At 45.7% G+C, this 26,748-nt stretch overlaps 1 protein-coding gene across 1 annotated transcript; it reads right to left on the bottom strand.

The window, feature by feature from the left end:
• Positions 1-61: 61 nt before the first annotated feature.
• Positions 62-26,748, bottom strand: OSBP (oxysterol binding protein). The gene is made up of 14 exons (XM_083700490.1): positions 26,180-26,748; positions 15,231-15,439; positions 12,255-12,505; positions 7,935-8,133; positions 7,627-7,729; positions 6,364-6,418; positions 5,697-5,831; positions 5,238-5,483; positions 4,859-4,979; positions 4,324-4,427; positions 4,004-4,099; positions 3,483-3,661; positions 2,687-2,907; positions 62-2,051 (listed from the first exon to the last, which is right to left on the bottom strand). Exons 1-14 carry the CDS (start codon positions 26,515-26,517, stop codon positions 1,909-1,911), a joined length of 2,400 nt encoding a protein of 799 aa, XP_083556616.1. The 5' UTR covers positions 26,518-26,748; the 3' UTR covers positions 62-1,908.

The raw sequence follows: 26,748 nt of genomic DNA, 5'->3' as shown, positions 1-26,748 counted from the left end.
GAAACGGACAAAGAAGTCAGTTCAGGCCTGATAGTTGAAGTGATACACACAAAAAGCACTCTTGGATATTTCAGGTTTTATTATTTAATTTAGTTTTCTTGGAAAAAAGACAATAAGGCAAAAAAAAATAAATCCAAAAATAGAATTGCAGGAATAGTCTCTCTCTTAATGCCTGCCAATATCCTATGCAAGGATGTGTCAGCCTCTACAAGCTGCAGAAAACAGGCTTCAGACAGGGACCGAGCAGCAAACAGCGCAGAGACCCCACCCAAAACCCCTTTCCTTCCCACTGAGCAGCACTGTCCTTTGCTGCTGGGGATGGCAGGGTTCACGGCCTCATTTCTACCTGCCAGCAAGGTGACTCCATCCCACCCACAAGCATCCCAGGGCAGGAACGCCGCCACCTCTTACCCCTTCAGTAGCTAAAGTTTGGAAGTTGAAAGAAAAACACAGAAAAAAAAGAAAAAAAATGAGGATAGGAAACACAGAAGGAAGGCACCTCATTGTGTGATCCTTAGCCAAGGGCAGGGGCTGCCTTATAGTCCACACATACACATACACACATACGCACCCCCCCCCCCCCGAGCATTGGCTTGGCTAGGGCAGCCTCTGTGCCCTTGTCCACTTCAACACAGCAGCAGCACCTCTGTCAACCTTAGGATCCAGCTTTGGCAGCTGAGAGCAGAGCTGTCCCAAGGCCAGTTTGGGGAGTTCTTGCAGCCTCCTGATTTCACAGCGGAATCCATGGACACCTGGCTTGTGCCTGCACAGTGAGGAGCCTGATGCCAGTGAGCTCCAGCTCTGCATCAGATAGTGTTTTTCAAAATTTTATTTTAAAGAAGGCAAGGCAAGCAAACCATTGTTGACTGTCACGCTTTCTGCAGAGCGTCTCCCTGGATCCGGTGGCAGTGGAGGGGGACAGCTGGGGGCAAGTGTTACAAAATGGGGTCTTCAGGATAGGAGGTACAGGAGGGGAAAAACCAGAACAAAAATTATAGCTCTTTTTTTTCTCACTCTCTTTCTCTCTCTACATATATATAATATACATATAAACAGGTGCGCATTAAGCCAGAGGTTGCTTTAGGCAGAGGGGAGGCTGTGTCCTGCATCGCCGCTTTCCACCCAAGTGTATGTGGGGAAAATCTGAAGCCTGCTATGGGGAAGGGAGAATAAGTAAGTTTTATTTCCTACCATTGTATGAACAGCTGGTGATGTCACAAAGGCGGGTTCCGCTGAAACCAGAGCTACCTGCACCCACCCACTGCCACCACCCTGCGCCCGCTTCTCTAGGGCACAATTAGTTGCTTTGCCACCTGTGTGAACAAAGAGACAGTGGCTCCTGGAGAGAACTGGCATCCACCTATCATCCTCCTGCCCACCCGATGTTTCAGAAACTTCTCCTGTAGGTAGAGTGCCACACAGGGCTTGGGAAGGAGGAAAAAGGGAGCAACCCTTATGGTCCCTGTATCTTCCCCAGCTATTCTCTTGGTGCATACATTCAAGGTCTTGACTACGGGCCCCTATCTGGAAGTAGAAAGGGAGGGCAATCCATGTAAGCATGGTGTTGCTTCCCCTCTTCCTCCCCATACGTGGGGGGCTGTGAGCAGAACAATACTCTCTTTTGGGTGGAGAAATGGAGGGCACAGTCCTCTATTTCTACTTGTCCCCAGCCATCCAGGAATCCAGACACCAACTTCAGTTTCAATCAGCTAAGGCAACCCAGCCAATCACCACTGCTGGATTCTGCTTTGGGTGATTGATTCAAAACAAGTGATTGGTTAAGACAGACAGATTCGGTGAGGAAAGCACTAGGCAGGAAGTCACATGACCAGCCGCTCCCCCTCCATCCTTCTTCCACTACCCTCTTCTTTCCCCTCCATCCTCGTTAATAGTCCTGCTGCTTCCAGCTCAGAAGATGTCAGGGCACATGCTCCAGTCCTGTTTGTCTTTGCTCTCCCAGTAGCCTCCCCTGTACACATGGGACACCTCCTTGGTGTCAGGATCCTTCTTCCGCTCAAACCACAATGCTTTGTAGGGATCATAAGGAGTTCCTGCAGGGGAGGAAGGAAGGGGCAGCAGAGGAGGGGGAGAGGGAAGGAGAATTCTCAAATTAACAACAACAAATGGCATTTGGCTGGCATTTTTGCTGGCAAGTCAGTGCTATGCTTTTCCCTTAGCGAGGGGCCATAGTTCAGTGATGGAGCAACTCTTGATATGTCCTCTGCCCTTGGAAGTTTGGAAGGCAAGGTGTGGCAGCCCAGGAGAGGGCCTTCTCTGTGGCAGCCCCTAAACTGTGGAATTCCCTCTCCGCAGAGCTGCAACTGTTCTTTTGATTGCAAACTGTTTTAACTGATTTTAACATTGTGTTTTTTACCCAGCCGTACACCCCCCTCCTGGGACCTTATGCAGAAGGGCTGGCAAGAATCCCAATAAATAATCCCAATCATAAATCACTGCTTTGCAATGCAAGGCCCCAGACTCAATCCCAGGCACCTCCAGCTAAAAAGGATCATAGGAAGCAGGGTCAGCAACATCCACTTTGCCCAATATTCTGGAGAGGCATTGCCAGCCAAGAACAAACAAGACTCAGCTAGGAGGACCAACCACCTCACTGTACTTAGGCTGCTTCATATGTTCCTGTTGCCTTTTAAAAGTCAGTGCGGGGGCAAGTTGGGCAAGCGCTTACCGTCCTCTGTCGCCTTCACGGCCTCAGCTTCACGTTTTTTGCGGGAGATGCGCTGCTTCTCCTCCAGGCGCTGCTTCTCTGCGTTGGCTTCATCCCAGCGCCCGTTCTCCATGAGTCGCTGGTCAGGCCGAAGCCTGCTGTCTGTGGGAGCAGTGCCACTTTCTGGGGCATTGAGCGTCAAAGCCAGCTCGGAGAAATAGTACATGTTCTCAGCGTTCTTCCTGCACCAAGGAAGGGGGGGAGGAGAGAGAGAACAAATTCAGATGGCAGAAAGGCTCCGAGTTGCACTGCAGTCTAAGTTCTGGTGTAGAAAGCGAGCTTCATCTTCCTCTTAGGGTGGCAGGAAAGATATGCACACATTATCTAAGACCCTAGGTCACCAACTTCTTTTCAAAGGGTCAGTATACTTGCACCCAGGGCTGTGTATTTCTTGTGGCCATGCCACACAAACACAGAAGTTTGCAACCTGGAGGAAAGGTGAGGCTGGATTTCCAGGCGCTTCAGTGTCCTCCATTCTTTAGCCCATGACTAGCAGAAAGCGTATTTCCCGTACCCCACAGGACCCACACACTTGTCATAATTTATACAGGTCTCAACTCACTTTTTCTTGGGAGGAACACACAACGTACACAAAGTCATTGATGTTTACGAAGGCATGCTCTAAAAGCAACAACCATAACCATATTCTACCATCCACAAAAGCCAGTTGAGACAATAGTCATATTGGTTACGCAAAGGAGAGCATGGCTGTGCACCAGCTCCTCAAGTGAGGAGTCAGGCTACCTCCCTTACTCACGGGAGTGGGTTCCTCTTCCACAGCATGACCCTGCTGTCCTCTGCTTCGTGCGCTCTCTGCCGGCTGTCGCCACCGTTCTCCAAACTGGTTGTCACCCTGAAACAGTCCATCTTCTCATCCCAGGTGCCCAGCAACACAAAGTGCACTCTTCCTGAGGGATCTAACACTTCTCCAGTAACCTGCCATAGAAAGGAGTTCAAGAAGGTCCAGCAAAGTTACGTACAAGCCCACCCAGGCGTCAGAATTGCATTACGGTCGCCCCATGGCTAACAAAGAAGCTGAAAATCACCCAGAGCTGTTCTCAAGAGCTGGTCTGCTAGGACTCCAGAGTGCAGGTGCAATATTCAAAGAACATTCTCTAGAGGTACTGGCTTAACTGCCTAGGTCACTGCTGTCCATGTGACCCTCTATCTTATGTAAAAGGCCCCTGTAAACAGGCCTTTCACCTCTCTCTGTTGTAGAGGGGCTGACATTGTTCTTGCCATCCCCACAGTAAAATGCTTTAGTACAACATCTCTTACCTTTCTGGCCACATCTCTTGAAAAGTAGCTATATGGAACAAACTTGAGAATACACTTCTCACTAGTCTTATGGTTCAGAATTTCAATCTCACCAGACTGGAAAGAAGAAAAGGGAGGAATAAAATCAAGCATGTTCAGGACCATTTATGCAGTCCACTAAAATGGTTCTGCAACAGCTGAGCAGATCATCAAGAGTAGCAACTCAATGGGAAATATGGAAAATGGACCTCTAAAGTCCTGGCTATCAGAACTACCCTCCAAGCACACTTTGGGCTGCAATGCTGCCTTCACAGTCCCCACCACCACCACTTTTAACTCACCTGGTCTATCCATAATTTGCCGACTATGATGTTGTGCACTGTGGTGGTAACCTTCTTCCATGTGTAGTGATTGCCAGATGCATGAAAGATACAGTGGATGGTACCTAGAAATAAGAATGTGCTTAGGATGATTTTGCATTGATGCAGAATCCTTGCTAGGATGAAAAATACGTCAAAGTCTAGTGCACAACAGCATTTTGACTCTGCTCTGGTTGATCTAGGTACCAATCCCTGGTCAGCTAAGGATGACCTGATTGCCCCGTTTTATGAGCACCCAAGCTACGCACATGCTCTTAATACCCCTGAGGGGCACAAGGCAAGGGTGAATGTGCTAATGTATGCCCTAAAAGGTGCTGTGCATATGAGATGCCCATCATAAGTGGCCCAGCTATGTCTCCAGACAGCCTGACTCCAGGCTGGAGACCCTGGACTTTGGTAAAAGATGGGAAGCACAGATGGAATTCCGTCTGTCAATGGGCACCATTAGCTTTCCATGTCCCTTTAAAACAGCAGGCACCTCAAGGCAAAGACTCACCAAGGGGCATAATTGAGAGGTATTTGCCACGGAACTTGCTGGTGATTTTAATTTCCTGACGAAGGGTCCAGCCGTGCTTGGAATCAGCATGATGGGCAGCAGCTGGAGGATGGTGGCTCACCTAGAGGGCAGGACAGAGAGAAGTTAAGGAAGAAGAGTGTATTCAGCAGGCGAGTCGCCAGGAATATGTAGAAGCAGGAAGAGCTGACAGCAGACATCCCCAACAGATACTGTCTTGGACCCTGAGCACACTGACTTGAAAGCTAGTGCTACTGAAACACAACAGAACTTAATTTGCTTAAGACTGAAATATATCTTCCATGCATCTGGAATGAATCAAGTATTCCAGCTCAGACAAGGGATGTGCCCTGCTTGTCACCTGCTCACAGATGGAACGGTAGCCGTTCTCCTCCAGCCGGTCTAGCTCAAAGGTTTCCCCTAAGAGAGGGTTGAATGGCTTGCTAGTGCGGAAGACTGTGGTGGAGTAAGACGATACGGTAAATGCAGCCACATAGCAGAGCTGCTCCAGAGAGCTTTCACACTTGGCTGCCCGGTCCAACAGCTCGTGATATTCCAGGTCCTCTGTGAGGCGCTGCAGCATAGATAAGGGCTCGTTGAAGTTCACCTGGAGGAAGAAGCAGCAGATGTTAGGCAGGGCAGCCACTCTGGGGCAGAAGCATGCAAGGCCAGTCTGGATGCAGCAAGCACACTCCACGTTCATAGAGAGTCTCATTTCACAGAGCTTGTTGGGTTACAGAGTTGTGGCTTCCCACCCCTTTCCCCCAGAGGACAGCAAGCCCCAGATCTTACTACTCAAGCTAGACTTAAGGGGACTCACTGGCATGGGAATCTTGGAGAGTTCCTTGCCAATACAGTTCTTCATGATGCTCCACAAGTTCAGGCTGTAATTTGGTTTGTGAGGAATTCGGGTTCTCTTCTCCTTCTTGGTGTCTTCCATAAACTGGTGTTTATACTTTGGGAGAGAAAGGAGACTAGTCAAGACAGGTGGGAAGGCATAAGCTGGACGGTGAATTCTATACAGTCTTGTAAAAGAGGTTCCCAATTTAACTATAAGCCTTGGGAAAAGTAAACAACTCTTCCATGACTTGAGCACCTTCATCTACGCAGAAAGAGGTTCTTAGCCATGCCCAGAATCACTAATCTCAGTGCAGTAAGACCTGTCCCAAATGGACAGAAACGTGGAACAAGGCAGAGCCTGTAGCCAACGTTACCCCTGGTTTTCCAAGCCTTCAATAAGCTCCATCACAAAGTATGTCTCCAAGTATATTGAGCACTTGTAGGCTTACAGGAGAAGGACTAACGAGACCCATCAACCCTCCAGGTGGTGCTCTGCAGATTGTGGCTCATTTACGGGATACACTGCTGAGGTACTCCAGAAGCTTGCCGAGGACCCACTTGTTCCAGCTATCTCCCTCTTCAGGGTTCCAACAGCATCTGGTCAAAAATGTTGCTTCCCTCCCCCTCAGATTAAAGACATGGACTACCTGCTCATCGAGGCTGATTTCACTGCTAGCACCACTGATGTTGCTTCCTGTTCGTCTAAAGGAATTACAGAAAGACACACCATGAGAAAACTAGGATGTTCCAGTTGAAATAATGTGCTATCGGGGGGAAAATATGCACAGAGAACAGTGCTATCAAAGACCAAACAGAGTATCTAGTTTGTCAGAGTTGGACAGCAAGTATAACAAGGGCCACCAATCTATGGATCTATCGATCTTTATTTATTAAGTTAAAAGGCAAAATAAAATTACTGAATGGTGCCCATGGACTACTTTTAAGGAGTCAGTGTAGTGTACTGATTTGCCAGGTCTCCTGTTCTACTTTCCTCATTACTATCCTGTCCCTTTACTAATTTAACCTGCAATTGGGGGTGGGGAATCACAGCAACTGTATGCTCTTACATTTAAATAACCTAGAAGCATGAATGAAGCATGAGACTGTTGTCTGGTGACAGCTGTACATGTTGTTTGGGTGTGTGACAGAAATTTATTATTTCCATTTCTCTCTTCTTTGAAGCTATGCACTGCTTGCTTGAGCCTGATGTCACTGGCAGCCATACCCAACTAAATTACAGCAACAATGTGTTCCAGAAACATAAGCTGGCATGGAGCACAGTTGCCTAATTGCTGACAATGTAAGGTTGTCTGATCATGTTTCACCCACTCTGGAAAACAATGTTGTCTTAGCTGTCCTTGGGTGCAAATTCAGGTGCTAGTCTGGACCTTTAAAGAACAAAGTCAGTGGCAACTAACCTGTGCCCCTCCAGATGTTGCTGGACTCCCATCAGCCCCAGCCAGCATGGTCAACAGCCAGGAATGATGTGAGCTGTAGTCCAAAAACATCTGTAGGGTCACAAGTTAGACATCCCTGCACAAAGTAATTTGGATCCTGAATATCTCAGGGAGCTCTTAGTAAGAGTGGACAGCATTGACTTAGGTGGACTAATCACTTTTATTTCATATTCAAGAGATTTCCTCTCCACCTTTTCCTCCACCCTCTCCATTCTCTCTTCCTTTTTTGTCCTTTGAAGGCTGAGGCAGCAAGATGCCCCAGTTCTATAAAACACACTTAACAGGGGAGTAACACACAGAACTGCTTTGGTATGTTGAATTTCACCCAGGCACTTTGTCCCCCTCCAACCTATGGCACAGACTATGGGAGTGGGAAAGCATCAAAGGTGAGGGAAGTGCCAAAGACTGATGGGTGCTAAGCTGTCAGCTGAATGGGAGAAGGGTGTCACTTACTTATGGCCCATGCTTTCAGGCATGGTGATGATCTCAGGAGCATCAAAGAACTCATTATCATCGTCTTCATCACTCATATCTCCCTTTGATGAGCAGCATCGATCTGTAAGAAGAACACATGCTGATGTTATCTTTCTTGGTTTCAGTTACTAGTACTTGATTCCAAATACTTTGGGACTTTGGGGCAAGCGTCCCACAACAGAAGCAATTTTGAGTAGGAACCCACAAAGGAAAGGGGAGTGGAGACTAGCAGAAGAGCTAGAGCTTGGCTGATAGAAGAGATGGAGGCCAAAGCCCTCGATTCCTACCTTTAGAAGAATCCATGCTGCCGGGGGCATTGGCTGGTAGAACTGTTGCTCCACGGAAGGCCCTTTCCAGGTGGTTGTGCTGCTTCGCCAGCTGCTCCAGGGTCTCCTCTAAACGGATGCGCTGGTCTCGCTCATACTGAAGGGACTTCTGCCACTTCTTGCTGTGCGTCTGGGCCAACATCAGGAAGTCTCGGCAAGCCTGTGGGGAGCACCAAAGCGAGGCAGCACTCACCACTCTGGTCTGTATGGGCCCCGGACGCTAGGCTGGCCCAAACGTCACTCCAGCTGTGAGGCCAACACTTCTTGTCTTGCTGTGCTAGTCAAACGCCAACTCCTGCCTTCATATAGTTCCCCCCATGGTGCCACCGGGTGATCACTTTGCTCCGTAGCATGGTAGGGCTGGCCCCGATTCTGGCCCAGATCAAGCTACACTGCAGCGGCTCTTGCTGCCCCTGCTCTTAAAGTGGTACGTGGGTCCTCTTGTGGGTTAACAGGAACTGCTGGGGACAGGTGCCCTTTCAGGACACTTTGCTCTTAACTGCCCCTCCCACTCAGAGACCCAATAAGCATTCACCAGTCTCCTAGCAACTTCACCATGGACACTCACTGAACAGAGATGCTCAGAGAAACATGGGCAGGGACACTTGTCTGCTAGAAGCCCAACCAAATATTCCATGCAAAAGGCTGCAAACACACCCCCAGCAAATAAATCTGGGCAAATCACAAAATACTAAAAATGTGACTCCTGGACCTTCATGAATTAAACAGAAGCTGTTTAAATGTTACCCCTAGTTGATTAATTTGTCCTAAGTGCAAAATGGAGCAGTAGTTACACAATAAAAAGGAAGGAAGGGGGGAACTTCAACAACCAGTACTCAGGGGCAGGAAAGCTGAGACTGTAGTCTGTACAGGGGGCAAGGAAGGGTCAAAAGTGGGGAAACCTTCCCAGGCTCGGCTCTAAACTCAGAGACATTAAGCAGACTGTTTTAGTTTGAGCATTTGGGCTAAAATGCTGTAATTTAGTATCTGTCCAGAAAGTTTTGTGCAAAAACACACACTTAAAAAGGCAAAATAAAAGAATGCTAGGAAATTTGCCTGTCTGATAAGATGGTCTGCATATCTGGCAATGGAAATGCATCAATACAAATATTGCATCCTTGCTTAAGGCAGCAAAATGAACAGACATGTATGGAATACTGTATTTACTTGAATATAACGAACACTTTTTTTGGCCAAATTACGTAGTGAAAATTAGGGTGCGCTTTAGATTTGATGGTGCATTTATATTCGCCAGCAAATACTTTTCTCGTTTTGAGGTTTTGAAAACTGAGGTGCGCATTAGATTCAATTGCACATTAGATTCGTGTAAATATGGTATTAATGTTGGTCAAAGAAAGGTAAGACTTTCAGACCAAGTAATCCTTTGCTCCTAAATATATACCAAAACAGGTCTTGCCTTCTTTTTGACTTCCTTTTGAAGCCACCTAGTGGTTTGCTATATATCTGAGGGGCGAAGGTGGTTAACAACAAAATTTATAGAATGTAGTTCCTATTCAAATTCTTGAGTAATCCACAGTGTTAGGCTTTTGTGGTATAAAACTGCCCATGCTTAGTTAAAAACTTTCTGTTTAAAAGCTATTGTGATGTCATTCCATCTTCAAAGAAATGTATTCCAGGTTTGTATTTAACAACTTCTGGTAGCCATAGGCAACCAGGAATTCCACACTGGCAAGGAAGTGTACAGAATTCCATGCAAACCAGTAAGTGGGCTGGTGGAGAAGGGATGGATTGTTCTGATCCTGGTATATACCCAGCAAGGAAGCATAGCCCACTAGCTTCTTAGCTGGCTAGTAAACAATTTTGCAATTGGTAATTCTTGTTGACATATGTCTAAGGCTGTCATTTTCCCACTTTAAGGGAGGGCTTCACCTAGTGGTCAGCTTCATTGTTACAGTTTGCCAGTTGCTTCAAAAACACCAATGATAGCATCTACTTGCCTGAGCAGAACAAGCTACAGTGGTGCCCCGCAAGACGAATGCCTTGCAAGACGAAAAACCCGCTAGACGAAAGGGTTTTCCGTTTTTCGATGCGCTTCGCAAGACGAATTTCCCTATGGGCTTGCTTCGCAAGACGAAAACGTCTTGTGAGTCTTTTCGCTTCCCCCCTTTTTCTAAGCCGCTAAGCCGCTAATAGCCTTTTAGCCGCTAAGCCTTTAATAGCCGCTAAACCGCTAATAGCGCTAATCCGCTAATAGGGTTGCTTCGCAAAACGAAAAAACCGCTAGACAAAGAGACTCACAGAACGGATTATTTTCGTCTTGCGAGGCACCACTGTATAGCTTTTCTAGGAATGACTTACAGAACTTTGGGACAATTTAGAGGTCTTCTTCATATTTCTGGAGTGTTTGCATAAATCTCTTGCTTTACAGTTTGCCCCAGGGTTGTACCATGCCCTGGTCAAAACAGAAATCCTTCCCTGACACTTGAACCATACAATGGTTGACCTGCAAAGGTGGGAGGTGAATTAGACTGTCACCTGAATTAAGCAAGGAAGGTGCACACTTATGTAAATCCCAGGAACATGGGATGCAGAAGGAAGGCATGCAATACTGGCAGCTACCAGAGTTGAGTCCAAAGATAAACCCGTCTGCAATAGTCTCAACTGAATTAAAGTCATCCCAGAGTACAGAGTTCGAGGAGCAACAGTAAACCGGAATTTACCAAGAGGACGCTCTCAGCTTTGATACTGTGAGACATTAGATGGTACTTTGCTCAAGTGAACTGGTAACTACTGGAAACTGGAGAGAGGAGCAAGTTTAAGGACCAAGAACAATACTACACAAAGTGCAACCGCATGTAGCTTTTTGTCCAACGGTGCTCAGTTGAGCTCTCCCCCACAGAAGTGCGCACAGGATTGTAGCTCAGAGCCTTTCTGGGATTCTGACTGCTCAGGGGTCTCTTGCCCTCTTAGAGACACTTCTGGATAGATTGCTGCCACTTGAGGCTCAGGTGGCCTCGGTGGCATGGAGTGCCTTCCATCAGCTTCAGCTGGTGGCCCAGCTATGCCTCCATAAGGAACAGCCTAACTTCTGTTGTCTATGCTGCTCCGGTAACCTCTAGGTTAAATTACTGCAATGCATTGCACATGGGGCTGCCTCTGAAGATGGTTCGGGAAATGCAGATGGTGCAGAATTCAATGGCCCAGTTGCTCACTGGGCAAGATGGTCTGAGCACATCACACCAATCCTGGCCCGACTGCACTGGCTACCGATTTCGTTTCCGACCCCAATTCAAAGTGCTGGTTTTGACTTATAAAGCCTTATGTAGCTCAGGACCCCAATGCCTCCAGGACCACCTCTCCCTATATGAATGAACCCAGACCCTGCAATTGTCATCTGAGGAGGTTCTTCATGTGCCCCATCTGCAGGAGGTCCGGAGGGCAGCAACACAAAAATGGGCCTTTTCAGTGGTGGCTCCTTGCTTGTGGAATGCTCTCCCCAGGGAGGCTCGCCTGGCACCTTCATTATGTATCTTTAGGCAGTAGGCAAAAACATTCCTTTTTTTGTCAGACCTATGGCTTTTTTGCATGGGTGAGATATTTTAATTTAGTTTTTTTAAGAACAGAATATTAAAAAGACTTTTTAAAAATGCTGGTTTAATGCATGTATGTGTTTGCTTAAAACACTTTAAATCACATTGAGTTGCTGTGGCAAAAAAGCAACTAATAAATAATATTTATAATAATAATAACAACCCCCATGCAAAGTCCTCAAAGACTGGCCTAATGGCAACCCCCAGTAGATGGGAAACAAAGCTACATCTGTGCTGCCACGGGTCCTGGAGATCAAGTCCACAAAATCTCAGCAACCTATGGCCCTCAGCCCTTAATTCTTCTGAAGGCTTTCTCTCTACACTTCTCCTTTCTGGTTTGCTCCCCGATTTTAAAAATCTGATTTGATGTACTGTTTATGGATTACAATTCCCATCACGTCCTTTTCTTATACTGAGTCATGCCTTCATTGCAATTCTTTCGACTGACCACAGTGTGGCCACACTGGGCTAAGAAAGCACAGCCAACTAACTACAGGGGATTCAGGACGAGCAGAAGCTTATACATTTTGCTAAAATGGGTGATGTCACAGACGGCTTATAAATCCAAAACCCACCAGATCACAGCTCTCTTCTCAAAAGAGGGAAATGCTGCAGTGGCTCTGAAAGTTCTATGATTACAGCCTGCAGAGCCAATGATCTGGGAAGCACCCAGCGGCCCCCTTCCCGCCGGCCGGCTCAGAGCCAGAGTGTCTGGCAGCAGCACACTTACATTGATCATGGCATTGGACGTGATGCGGAAGAGGGTGGCGCGCTCGTTGACCTGCTTGATCTTCTCGTTGCTCTCGGCAGGCAGCTTGAGGGTCTCCAGTTCGCTGAGCGAGCGCTGCAAGGCCGTCCCGTGCTTGGCAATCAGGTCGTTGCAGGTGCTGAGATCCTCCACCTTGCTAGAGAGGGTGCGTAGGGTGTTCTGCAGTTCCGTCTTGTCTGTCTGAGACACTGATTCTTCATCACCCGACTCATCTGTGGGGAAAAGGCTGCAGCTGTTAACACCTTCAAGGCAAGGCTCACCCCAGAAGCAGATGCATTTCCAGGTCCTCCTTTATTCTCAGCACTGGCGCCTAGCTTCAGGGGACTAAAGGGAGCCTGTTTCCTCTCCCCACCCCCCACCATTATGTGATCCCTTCCCATAGTCCAGGGAAATCTCTCTTGCCAGTTCAATGGTTTGTTGAAGCAAAGGACAGGATTTCTAATCCCACCCCTCCATTCTAGCAAGCAACTAAGGTGTAAATTGCGGTACTACAGATATTATTGATTTCAGGGTTGGTGGTGTTTTGTTTTTTTAAAAATCCTTTTCTGAGTATATAGACAAAGCAGTGGAATCAAAGCAGAAATCAAACTTGCAGTGATAAAAAACAATCATCACAAAGCTAATTGGGAGCAATAAAGACAGTATAAATATTCAAAGGGTAAAGATCACTGGGAACATCTGAAAAATAGCAGCCATAAGGTCTGATTTCACTATCTGTGCTCCTTAAAGCAGAAGTGAGAAATATATTGGCAAAATCAAGTATCCCACGCCTACTGTATGCAACACCTCCTAGTTGCAAGCCATGAGTCTATTTATAAGAGTTGTGATGTTTAAACACATTTCTCCACACTGCTAGATCATGCCATTTCTCTGGAAAGTCTTACATTGTTCAGGGCCCAATCTCTTGTGTAACTTTCCTCCCTCCAACAGTGGGTTTATAATGTTAGGAATGCTCTGGCGAGTGTGTGGGTATAGGTCTTTCTCTTGCAATACCAGAACTCAAGGTTATCCTGTGAAATCGATTGGTGGTAGGTTCAAGACAGACAAAAGAAAAGTAGCTGTGTCTCTTGAAGTAGTTAACATATGGAATTCAAACACCGTAAGCAACCATTAAATAAAAATGGCCCCTTGTTTTTCTTTGAAAAAGATTGGACAAAATGAATTTAGAATGTGTCTTTTAGGTATTATTAGCAATGATACTTAAATGGAACTCGCGTGCTCAGTAGCAAGATGTTGGAGATAAACAACAGAAGACCCATCTCTCTCTCTCTCTTTTTCTGGTGGGGGGGGTACATTGGAGGAAGACCATCACTTTTCATGCCCTGTTTGTGAACTTTCAGAGGCATATGGCAGGCTGCTCTTAAAATGAGGAACTAGATGGACTTTTGGTCCAACTCAGCAAGACAGTCCTTACATTCTAGTGATTAAAAAACACACACAAATGGTTGGCTCACTCTTGTGCTTCGTCACTACCAACAAGTAATGAGTCCCAAAGTAGAAGATTAAGGAACTTACAAAAAACTATCCGATCAGATGGGGGAATGTCTGCTGCAAACAATCAAGAGAAATACTATTCAACAATGAAACATGATGTTGCTGAGGGGAAGAGTACATGAGAGCACAGTATCTAGATGGTAACATTTTGAGTGTCAACATAGCAGATAAATTAGATAGAAATGCAAACAGAGAGAGAGAGAGCAGGTATTAACATTTGGGAGTCAGAGTTTCAGTATCATGAGCTTGAAATCTCGTGCTGTGGATAATGATGATGCACACAAATAAATGCCTCTCTCTCCCGTTATTTCTTTACTTTAGGTTTAAAAGGGAATGGGGGACCAGGATAATGAAAATTCAACAGAGCTAAGAAGGACTAATATTTGAAACTCTGATGCCTAAATCACAACACAATCTAATGTTACTGGGCAAAGGACATTTTGTTTTGAAAACACTGAAGAAATTCTTTCTGGTAAAGCTGCCAGATACCTCTTTTTTTTCTTTAGAATTCTATGAAAATAAAACAAAACCCCCATCAGTAGCTGATGGCACATTTTCCACTTCTTTCCCCTTCTACACAGAGCAAATATGTCCTACGGAGAAGAGACAAACACGTTTGAGACACCAGATGGGGGGACCCAGGAGTCGAGGGACCAAAACTCCTTCAATTCAATGCATGATTTATTCAATACAAAAATGGACATTGGGCACTTGCTTTTGACACTTATTTTACCTAATCAGATACACCAGCTACTGACAGATGCTTTAGCTCAGGAGCCACCAGATTATAATGTGAGGCTCAGCTGATTGGGTAATGTGCAAAGCAGATTTGGTACTGACTGCTAAAATGCACTTTTGGTTTGGGAAACAGAAAGCTAACCATTCTGAAAAGCCTGATACTTAAAAATATAGCCACATTTTCCAGAGGCCTCATGCTATAAACCACAATGGCCCCAAGTGGCCTGTTTCCTTGGTATGTCACACGCACAAGGCAAAGGACACCGAGCAATTTGTATGAGTAACAAACATTTGGTGTTTGGCAGAAAACCTTGCCCCAAGGAACTGGAGCTCTAAATAGGATGGAACAGGACAAACTGGAAGAGATGCGCCCTCATGTTAACCCCATGGCCTAGAATAGACTAGGAATTGTTCTCTGCAGGTATTTTAGCCTATATGCGTTTCACAGGTGAAGCTACCTACCAAGGGTAGCCCAAAATCACAAACAAACAAGCAGGGTAGGATGAGGAGAACAGAAGACTCAGCTACTTCCTGTTTGCCCCAGTGCTATTAGCCAACACCAAATCTGCTCAGATCATCTCATTTCTCCATTTGTCATATTGATTTTCCTGGGTGTCTCCCTCCACAATAAGCTCTCTCAAGTTTCTCAGCGCCCACCCACACCCACTCCTGCTTCATTTGCACTGCCCTGAACACACCCTTTACCTGATTCTGCCAGCATCTTGACAGCTTTGGCCTTGGCCAGCTCTAGAGCTGTGACCCAGCGCTGCCTCTCAACCTCTGAGTTGGCCTTCAGGTGGTAGGTCTGTGCCCCTCCGTTGGAAATGATGAAGTTGCAGGAGTCCTCCACTGTGATGTTAGCCGTGGCCAGGTTGATGGTTCCACGGCAGGTGTGTCGCATCTCTGCCTTCGATCTGTCGGAAGGACAAAGTAGGAGAGCGGTCACCAGGGCATGAAGAAGCACAAGCTTCAGAGGTCTAATCTCAAGACTCAGAATAATGAGACAAGGGCACCACATTGGGAACAGGCAGCAAGTGAAGAGTCCTAGGTATCTGTCCTTTCCAGGGCAAGAGGGAATGATGGGTCAACAGCTACAAGGAAGAAACACCACTGTGTTTCCCTGACTGGTATGTAAATTGTCTGCTGCTATTCCCACATGTAGGTGGCTGTCTGAGAATGTCCACCACAGCAGATTGCAGAATGGGAGCCACCTGATGCCATGAGATTCAAATAATAAAAAAGGAAGATGTCTAGTTCTTGAAACAATGGAAGTCAGCTAGAGGGGAGGGGGCAGAAATGTGCAGGTGGGATTTTTTTCAAAATGAAAAGATTGAGAACAGGAAGGGGATTGGCTGGAAACTTAAGTGGACTGCGATAGTAGCAGAACTTCTTCTGTCTAGTGCAACTACCAATAAGAATTCTATTGTCTTCCATTTCTGATCCTTTCAACATACCTCTAGCGTACAGGCACACCCTAAACTTCACACAACCACTAGTTATCCTTTGTGCAGCACTGTTTTGATTTACAAACGTTTTGGATGTGCTTTAGCTCTCTTGACAACCTGGTGAGGCAGCAATTTCCAGAAGGGCAGCAAAGACAAATACTCCTTTTGGTGAGGCAGGTGAATAATACTTTATGGATGGAAAAGAAACTAGCAACTTGGCTAATGAGTCCATGACGGAAATGGATTGTGGAGATCTTAGTTTGACTCATTTAGGAGGCTTTTTAGATAAAAACAAACATGCATGAAAACATGGCTGGATTATATACTACAGGTGATTGACATGGGAAGGATTCGGTCATATGATCTATGTATCTAGATATCTAGCCTTCCCGCTGCCATATTAGTTTTCTTTGTGTAGGACTTATTGATGGTCCATAGAGGAACATGAAAATCAAGTGCAGACTGAGGTACTAAAGTCCAGGAACAGAGGGCTATTTGTCCAGAGCTGCCTCCTGCTTTGGACCATATTAGCTGGGTTTCCAAGTCCTACCCCGTTTTCCCAAAATGATGCAGTGGTACCTTGGTTCTCAAACGCCTTGGTACTCAAACAGCTTGGAACCCAAACACTACAAACCCAGAAGTAAGTGTTCTGGTTTGTGAACTTTTTTCAGAAGTCAAACGTGCTCTGTTTTGAGTGTTACACTTCCAATTTGAGTTTTATGCTGAGGTCTGTCTGCTTTTGGTATTTATTTTGCGGTTTTGCTTCTGCGGCTCTTTTTTGTTTGTTTTTGTAACTGTGTGGAACCCAGTTCAGCTACTGACTGATTGATTGTGACTGCAGCACATTGTTTATTGCTTTCATTTTATGGATCAATGGTCTTGTTAGATAGGAAAATTCATCTTAAATTGTTGTTTTAGGGTTTGTTTTCCAAAGTGTGGAATGGATTAATCCATTTTGCATTACTTTCTAAGGGAATAGCGCCTTGGTTTTGGAATGCTTTAGTTTTGGAACGGACTTCCGAAACGGATTCAGTTTGAGAACCAAGGTACCACTGTATAACCAAACTGTCATCTGTCCAATGTATGGCAATCAGATACAGTCTGCACAAAGTTGTAGGCATCCTGTCACTTGCGTTGACTAATCATTAAACTGACGTGCTGAAAGTTAGTGAGCAAGTTATTTACCATTCACTTTCTCAAATGCTTGGCAATACTGCACAACCCAAATAGAAGTTGTTTCCCCACTTTACAAAATATGTAAAGTGATTCCCTCGCTGGGATGACCCCCTTGAGTGGGGCAGAAGGGAAGGAAAAGTCTCCTCTCTGTTACTGTGATCACTAGTGGCAGGCATTTCTATTAATAGGGCAATCTCTTGAACTTTGCAGAGCGTCCTGATAATTTCAACAAGCTGGCCGTCCCAGCCACACACGCAAGAGCGGACAGGCCAGATGGTGGGGGATTTTACATTCAATATTGGGACTCGGCCAGACTTGTAGGAGTTTGGGGGCGTTAAAGCCAGAACTAGACGCAGACTAATACATCTAAACTCAGAAAAAATGCTGGATTCTCAAGAAGCACATTCACAAGATAAGGGTGTGCATGCGTGCGTTTGTGCACCACAGTCCTTCCCAAGCTACAAGACTCTTGTCTACATGCTCATTAATGCAATACACATAGACAAACATATGAATATTTATATTATGGTTTCATTCACTGATGGCTGTTTTAGATAAAGCGTAATGGTAATTCCACAACACAGAAAAATGGTCTGTGATTCCTTCAAACCTCCAGAAATTAGGTATTTTTACCCTCTCCCTCAAAACACAGAGAGAGATCTGTCTCAACACCAAACAATGAAATGAAATATTGGGCTGAAGGAAATACAGGGACAGACAGAATTTGCAGTAGCATCCAGTAAAACCAAGTTTGATATTGGGTCTACATGTAACCTGTTGAACTTGAGCCACACTACAATGGAAAACAGTAATATATCTATTATAGATATTATTATAGGTACAATTATTAAAGATATCATTATCTTTTATAGATATTATTCAACAGAGCAGATGCACTGAAATTCATTTCAAGGGATCTACTCAGAGTAAAAGTTAAGTTGATTACCACCCAGACGATTCATTTGCACATCTGTATACAATATATGTGTATCACATATCCTCAAGATACAGGCCTACAGGGAATTCCAGAGCTTGCCAGGAAGTCAGTCTCATGGATGGGAGCCCAGTGTGGATGGATGGGATAAGACAGTTGGAATGCAAAAGGCCTCCAGACAGCCAGACCACCATTCATTTCAGTCCCCAATTTTCTCAGCATTCCCTCTGCCCAAGGCTGCGCATACAGCTTTCCCAGTTTTGCAGAAATGACTAAGTATACATTCCGCCTACCTTAAGGCTCGCCAAATCCCTCCCCACTCTCAGCCCAAGACAAGAACAAAGTTCCCTATGTATTGACCTGGTACAAGGCAGAGCCATCTCCTTTCCACTGCAAGGCTGAGTAGCACATAGGCAACAACAATGCACACACACAGCCTGCTTGGGGCTGGCACAGAGAAACTGCCAGAATGCTTCATCGCAGAGGCCCCGAGTTTACTGCTTCCTCCTAAAGCTTGGACAGAGGGTAACTTGGCATTCCTTCCTTCCAGCAGGCTGAGTCCACTGGGGAAATATGAGCCTGGCTTGCCAGCTATTCTTATCCTCCAGAGTCCAGTTACTTTATGAATAATACAGACCAAACTACGGGAGAGGGGCTAACAAGTCAGCCATCTCTGCCTGAGTAAGGCATGGCTCCCTCAAAATATAGGCCTTTAAATTAAATGTTCACTGGCTAAAAGCCAGGATGTCTACACAGGGGAAAATTCCCAAAGAAGTGGCACAGGGTGATTTTAATACCTTTGGCTAGATTTGGTGTGAGGAAAGCAAGGGTCTGCACTAACAATGCAGGCTTGATGTCATTCAAAGATGAGTAGACAGCACACTGAGGGAGGCATTAATAAGAAGGGGCTGCAGACAGTCATCCATAGTATGTTTGTCTGGAGGCAGCAGACCCCGAATCTCAGCACCAAGAATCCCATGGCATTCCCCTGACAGTAGCCAGTACTCCCGGATACTGGCTATTTTAGTCTTCCTTGGATGTTTGTACAAAACATTCCTTCCTATAGGATCACTAAAGCCACCCTCCTTGCCACCCTCACAAAATAAGTAGAGCACAACAAATAGTCCAAGTGAACATCACTATTGCAAGTACTTTACCAAAACCTCATCAGAAGGGACTTAGTGTCTCATTAGCACATTCTTATAGTAGAGGGCAGATGAGACTCATAGGAAAAAGACAAAGGTCACCCTACTACCTGTGCCTACAGCACTGCACGGCTGATGTTGTGATACATTCAACCAATCAGTAAATATGTCATCTATCCAGGCACGTCAGAGAGAAATTGTATGTAAAGTAGGCCAGGATCTGGTGGGGTAGCAATATCTCTGGACAGGGACATGTCTCCACTACAAATTTAAATTGGTTTAACTATCACAATTCCTAACCAAGGGTCCTGGAAGTTATAGTTGTGTCCAAGGATGCCACCTTCCAAAGTACATTGAGGGGGCCTGATGCAATGTCCTGACATCGCTTGTGCCCAGCTCTGTGTTCAGCCTCAACAATGGGGGCCTTGGCCCCCTCAAAAAAGCTACAGTTCAAAATCCTTTGCAGGAAAACGTGAAAGCTAACTCAAATATTGCAGAGGTGCCTCGGCTCAAGTGTACCTGAAGGAGCATTTCCACCCTCATCATTCTGCCCGGACACTGAGGTCCAGCGCCAAGGGCCTTCTGGTGGTTCCCTCACTGCAAGAAGTGCGGTTACAGGGAACCAGGCAGAGGGCCTTCTAGGTAGTGGCGCCCACCCTGTGGAACGCCCTTCCACCAGATGTCAAGGAAATAAACAACTATCCGACTTTTAGAAGACATCTGAAGGCAGTCTTGTTTAGGGAAGTTTTTAATGTTTGATATTTTATTGTGTTTTTAATATCCTGTTGGAAGCTGCCCAGAGTGGCTGGGGGGGGGGCCTGGCCGGATGGGCGTAGTATATGTAATAAATTATTATTATTATTACTAAGTTAGAGACTAACTCTCTTATGTTTCTGAGGAGCATACAATTCACAACAGAAAGGAAGACAAAACTGGCCATGTATTAGATATGCATAATTTACTGTTTACTATCAGTCAGAACCCAAAGCATCACCCTCATAATCCTTCTTAAACATGGAAGTGACAATAGGTTATGTATGGCCCATTAACACAGGACAACCCAAACCTGACAAAAGCATAGGATATTAACTGCAACACCTTGATATATGTGTCACACTATCACATATATAAGCAAAAAGCACAATCTTTTCTTTTTCACCTACGGGTTTCTAAACCACCCCATGGATCTAAGAAGACTAATAAGACCCCATTCCAAAGTCTATAACATCCAATTTAAATGATCAAGAATAAGAGTCTCAGTTTAGCTGTACTGATTTAAATCAGTATTGCCATTTTTAAATGTATGCATTTCCTGAACAAGCAAGTGTACTGATCTATTGGGTAGTAACTAAACAGAACCTTTGTACAACATAGGATCAACCAAAACCTTTGATCCCGAAGCCAACATGCCTTTTGCACTGCAGAATTATATCTGTTCAGAGAGAAAAAAAGATTTCTGCTTGGCTTTCTCTGTTCACATGCCAGATCACTTACCTGAAGACTAAAGGCTGCAATCTCTATGTAGATTTACTTGAGATTAAATTCCACTAAACACAATGGGCACTTACTTCTGAACAGACATACAGTGGTACCTTGGTTTAAGAACAGTCCGGTTTAAGAACGATTTGGTTTACAAACTCCGCAAAACCAGAAATAGTGTCTTGGTTTGAGAAGTTTACCTCAGTCTAAGAACGGAATCCGAACAGTGGAAGGACACCGGTGGCGAGAGGCCTCATTAGGGAAAGCGCACCTTGGTTTAAGAATGGTTTTGGTTTAAGAACGGACTTCAGGAACGGATTAAGTTCGTAAACCGAGGTACCACTGTACATAGGTTTGGATTTTAATGCTGTAATCCTACTCATGCTTATTCGGAAGCAGGTCCCATTGAATCAAGTGAGATTTCCTTCCAAATAAACATGCGTACAGTTGAGCTATAATGGTGTCCGGAACTTTCCAGGAGCAAGAGCTGGTACTTAGCGGACAAAACAGTGTTTCTCCCTGCATTAGAAAGAAATAATATCCATGCTGCTTCCTTAGTAAAGCCCTAAACATCAACATTTAACTGAACATGCCACAGGACTCATGATGTTGGGAGGGTGTAAAACAGTACAATCCAACCAGTCAGGGTTCTGAATATTTGTGGTGTTATACAGGATGACATTTCCTAGATCCTCATGCATTGGATAATTGGTCTCCAATACCAACAGGAAGACACAGCAGTGTATCACATTTACAGACCTTGTTTTTGCACAGAAAAGCAAGCTGCAAATCAGAGGGCTTAATAGATGGCCATAATGAAGTTTTAGAGATTATGTGTAAGCATTCACTTGCTTGTTCGTATGGACGCCTCTCAATTTACACAGGGGTTACATTCCGGGAATAGTGAATAAAGCCAAAATCGCATATGGTCAAAACACATTGGGTTCAATGGTGGGTGGGATTGCCAAAGTATTTTCCCCAAAACACCTGCTCTTCTCCGCTATATATACACCAGGCATGTCCAACAGGTAGATCGTGATTTACCGGTAGATCACTGGACGTCTGCAGTAGATCACTGGCTCCCCCCAAAGAAGCTGAACAACTGTGGCTCCCCTTAAAAAAGCTCAACATTTTACCTCCTCCCTGAAAAAACTCAACAACTTTAACCCGAATCTCCAAAAAGGGGGTAGGTTACTGCCAGTTTTTAACTCTGTGACTAGATCGCAGTCTCTTGGGAGTTGGCCACCCCTGATACAGTTGTACCTCGGGTAACATACGCTTCAGGTTACACACTCCGCTAACTTAGAAACAGTGCTTCAGGTTAAGAACTTTGCTTCAGGATAAGAACAGAAATCGGGCTTCAGCAGCGTGGCGGCAGCAGGAGGCCCCATTAGCTAAAGTGGTGCTTCAGGTTAAGAATTGTTTCAGGTTAAGTATGGACCTCCGGAACGAATTAAGTACTTAACCCGAGGCACCACTGTATATACAGTCATACATTAGAACCCGAACAGAATCCATTCCAGAAGTCCGTTCAACTTCCAAAACATTCAGAAACCAAAGTGTGGCTTTGGAAGCCACAGATTCCAGAAGCACTTCTCATTATTCCATATTTCCATTCACCCTCCCCCTACTTAGATTTCCCTTCTCTTTAGGAAATAACCAATAATCAAAAGTCACGGAATCCGCACCGGACATTCGGTTTCCAAAAATAGTTTGCAAACTGGAAGTCACTTCTGGGTTTGCGGCGTTCAGGAGACAAAACGTTCGAGAACTACGATGTTCGAAAACCAAGATACAACTGTATGTGTGTGTGTGTGTATATGTATCATGTAAACCTGCATGTGCACAATTTAAATGTGTGCTCAGTTAAGATTTTCTTTAAAATCCAGTTGCTTTAAAAGAGAAACACTATAAATTAAATATTAAAAAGAAAAAAAATGATTTGGCAATATCCAACAGTAGTCATATTTAAGAGAAGACCCATTGAAACATTAGGTCTACTCAGAATTCAAAGTAGTTCGATTTTTCTTCTCCATTTTCAGCTGCTCTGAGCTTCAGGTTTCCAATTATGGGCTCTCTGATGTTCCTCAGCTGCCTGGTCTAAAGGCATTTATGACCTACTATGTGATACCAGAACAGATAAGCTAATGGCAGCCAGAAAAGCCATAAACCCCAATGTGTGTATCGGAGCAGATCAACCAACAAGATGTCACTGGTCGAAGAGGACAATGAAATAAGTTGCAAGGTCAGAGGACAAGATTTAATGGGTGAATGAGTACACAGTCTATGAGTGAATGAGAACACAGTTCAGATGGGCCCTTAGCTAGTTATGAGTGAAAAACAAACATTTTCCTAAACTTGGGCAAATAATCTTTCCTGTAACCCACTAGTGAAAAGGGGCTCTTTCTCTGTCAAACTGGTCACCACCACATTAGTCTGTTGTAACATACACATCAAAGTCTTGTGGCTACTTAAAGACTAATGGATTTATTACAACCTTGCATTTTGCAACAAGGACTTCCATGCAGGTAAGTGAACAGGTTGGTGGAAGAAGGAAATGTGCTACTCCTTCTTCACTAACCTGCTGCATTTCATGCTGGCCACAAACGAAGGGGTTTCTGTCCCTCTTGGTAGAAGATTGTGTGTGTGTGTGTGTGTGTGTGTGTGTGTGTGTACACACCTGCTAAGATGCTACTAGTCTATTTTTCCATCCTGGCCATGGAGGAGGAGCTTCTAGCCTCTTAGCAGGCATTTAACAGGCTGATTTATTATGGCAAAAACTTTCAAGGTTGGAGTCCTGATGCATTTGACAAAGTGGACTCTGATCTACGAAACCTTATGCAACAATAAATTTGTTGCTTTTAAGGTGCCACAAGACTCCTTATTACTATCTGACCACACTCTTTATTCCCTTTACTACTGCACTTTCAAGGTCTGTTTCTGAAAATGCATACTTTTAGTTCAAAATGTTAAGTTAACAGAGGCCCCACAAAAAATGTGCAAGGGGAAAGATGTCCAAGGAGCCTCATTCGCACTCCAGGCTTAACAGCAATGCAAAAGATCATCAACAGAGAAGAAAAGGTGCATATGGCATAGTAAGGCAACACCTGCTACACAGCTAATTATTACAGGACACTGATTAGGCTCCACCCACCTGTCAACCTTGACCCACAAGAGGTGGGGAAAATAACAATCTGGCTCATTGGCCAAATCTAGCTCTCCACCCATGGATTAGGGCTGCTATCCTTGGATGCAAGTGTCATTGACTATAATGAGAGCAAACATGCGTAAGATTGGAAGCCCAGATTCCAAAAACACTTCTCATTATTCCATATCTCCATTCACCCTCCCACTACTTAGATTTCCCTTCACTTTAGGAAATAACACAGCTGACGAACAAAGCAGGGGCAAAAATGAGAACCTGAGCTCTCTCCCTAAAAATCTCAGAGGCATTCTATTAAGTTAGTTTCAACATACTTTTGATTAGCAAGGTAGCTGGAATAATAGTTTTTCTCCAGAAGTTCTGTTTGATATGCTGCTTGACAATCCTCCTGTTTTATGAGTGGAATACAATTAATTGAAGTAAGCACAACAGGTTCAAGCTTGGGCAGTATGTATGGAGGTCCTGGGCTGCCCAGACAACAAAACCCTCCTCTTAGCCTCACTGCTGTGATCCAAAGGTAAGCAGAGCAGTATGTTTGGCACCAGCTGGGCTGCAATGGTTTTAAGTGATTTGTCTAATTCACAAATATATGTTCATTTAACATGCAGAAGTAGCCGGAATAGGAATGCACATACAGTTTGGAAGAAAGTAGGTGAAAACTGCTGGGGCTTTACTATTCATCAGTGATATGGAGTAACATTTATGTGAAAACACAAGGGTGGCGCAGACATACAACACAGCACTGAAAGCTATGAAGGGTTGCTTAGAGAGACAGGCAATATATAATGCTAAGTATTTTTTTCTGCATTTGCAGAAGACTCATGAAGAAACTGAATCATTTGAAGAAAAGTTTTGAAGCACGGATGGTTTGGGAACTCACAGTTTAAGTAAGTAACTCAAGGTAGGTTTTGTCATAAGTAAAAGGCCTCATTGTTTGGTTTTGTTACATTTGTAACACAGCCTTCCTTTATGGAGTACAGTAGCCCCCCCCCCCAACTCGGCCCTCCATGTTTTTGGGACTACAACTCCTATCATCCCTAGCTAACAGGACCAGTGGTCAGGGATGATGGGAACTGTAGTCCCAAAACATATGAAGGGCCAAGTTTGGGGGTGCCTGGAGTACAGGATTATCCTAATTTTTTTCACAGTGAGGATGATTAAGTTGAGAGTTAAGTTACTTGCCCCAGGCTACTTGTTGAGCTCCACAGCCAAGCAGGAATTTGAACATAGCTCTCAATCCTAACAAGGGAAGGATGCATAGGGCAAATACAGTTTATGTGCAGCTTCTAACCTGCTGGGAAGAATTTCTCTCCTAACCAAGGAATGTTAGAAGCAGTGATTTCAGAAAAGCTATTTCTATTCCCAGCTTACACGGCCCCACAGCCAACATTGCCTGTGATAGTTACCTCTGCCAAATCCGCCACACCCAGAACACAGGTCTTTTGGAAAAATGGCTTGTGACCATCATGGCATTATATCAACAGGCCTACATTTTTTGCATTTCTTTTTAAGTATCAAGTACTGTACACCAAAACACATCACAGAGGATGTATCTCTCAGACTGTGTGTTGCCTGTGCCATTGGCTGCAACAGAGAATCAAAAAGATGTGGCCCAGCGATGCTGCCAAAGATGTGGAGGAGGAGGAGGAGGGTGTCTTAGAACACATTTGGCTTTTCTGCTGGCTGGTATCAAGGGAAGGAGAAAGCCGCAGAATGTCGCAGGTGTGGAGAAAGGGGAAATAATGCGGCTATCACCACCCTCATCTTCATGTCAGAATGCAGTACAGTGGTACCTCGGGTTGAAAACCTAATTCGTTCTGGAGGTCCGTTCTTAACCTGAAGTACCACTTTAGCTAATAGGGCCTCCTGCTGCTGCTGCCAGAGCACGATTTCTGTTCTCATCCTGAAGCAAAGTTCTTAACCCGAGGTACTATTTCTGGGTTAGTGGAGTCTGCAACCCGAGGTACCATTGTACATGCCATGCATATCTGAGGTGGGGGTAGGAATGTAAGGCAGAATAGCTGAGGGGAGCCTCAGAGGTGTGGAAGCCCCCCTGATGCTTCTCAAGACGTGGCTAAGCCATGACACCCTCATGCCACGTGGCAGGGAAGTGGCTGCTCCACACAGAGGAGGCTGCTGCTGCTGCTCCTGCCACGCAGGCTTGGCCAGGGGGAGGAATGCCCAGCCGGGTGCAGACCGGCCAAAGGGAAAGAGGGTCACAGGCCTTGGGAGGCGCCCTGGGCGTGACCGGAGCAGGAATGGGGCGTGGCCGACCACCCTGGCCAGGGCCGACAGACGGGGCGTAGCCTCACCTGTAGTAGCTCAGGAGCCCGTTGCTCAGCACGAACCAGCGCCGCTGATACCCTTTGATGTAATTGGTCCATTTGAAAAGCCAGCCCTCGCGGGCTGACCCGGAAGTGGAGCTGGTGGACCCGGAAGCGGAAGTAGAGCTCCCCCCTGGAGTGCCTGTCACCCCCCCTGGGGCTGGTCCCCCAGGGCCCAGGGTGCCTCCTCCGCCGCCAGGCCCGGGAGAGGGTAGCGGGGGCGCTGGGCCGGGCCCACAGGTCGCTCCTGGGACGGAGGCGATGGGGCCGCCCGCTCCGCCAGGCGTCGTCGCTGGGCCGGGTCCCGCCGCTCGTAACTCCGACATGGCACCGCGCAGCACCGCCACCGCCTTCGCGAGCCCCGAACTGCCTCGGCCAACGAGAGACCAGGAACCGCCGGAGGCTGAGCGCCTCCCTCCTTCTTGGCTTCTCCCTCCCCCCAAACGATGCGCGTCGCGCCGTCACCCAACCCTCCCCATTAGCAGCGACGCCCACTCCAGGGGCCGGAGTCCCGCTTGGCACCTCCTCCGCGGCTCCTACTGGTCCAAATATGCCCA

Source organism: Podarcis gaigeae (assembly GCF_964106915.1).
Source record: "Podarcis gaigeae genome assembly, chromosome: 1".
NCBI classification, from domain to species: domain Eukaryota; kingdom Metazoa; phylum Chordata; class Lepidosauria; order Squamata; family Lacertidae; genus Podarcis; species Podarcis gaigeae.
This window is presented reverse-complemented; position numbering and strand designations above follow the sequence as displayed.

Bases quoted from the DNA above. Each gene is read 5' to 3' on its own strand.
- OSBP (XM_083700490.1), bottom strand. From the start codon at position 26,517: ATGTCGGAGTTACGAGCGGCGGGACCCGGCCCAGCGACGACGCCTGGC. The intron at 12,506-15,230 runs GTAAAGGGTGTG...TTTTCCCCACAG, and splicing joins CAAGATGCTGGCAGAATCAG to ATGAGTCGGGTGATGAAGAA. The intron at 4,100-4,323 runs GTGAGTTAAAAG...TCTTCTTTCCAG, and splicing joins GCAAATTATGGATAGACCAG to TCTGGTGAGATTGAAATTCT.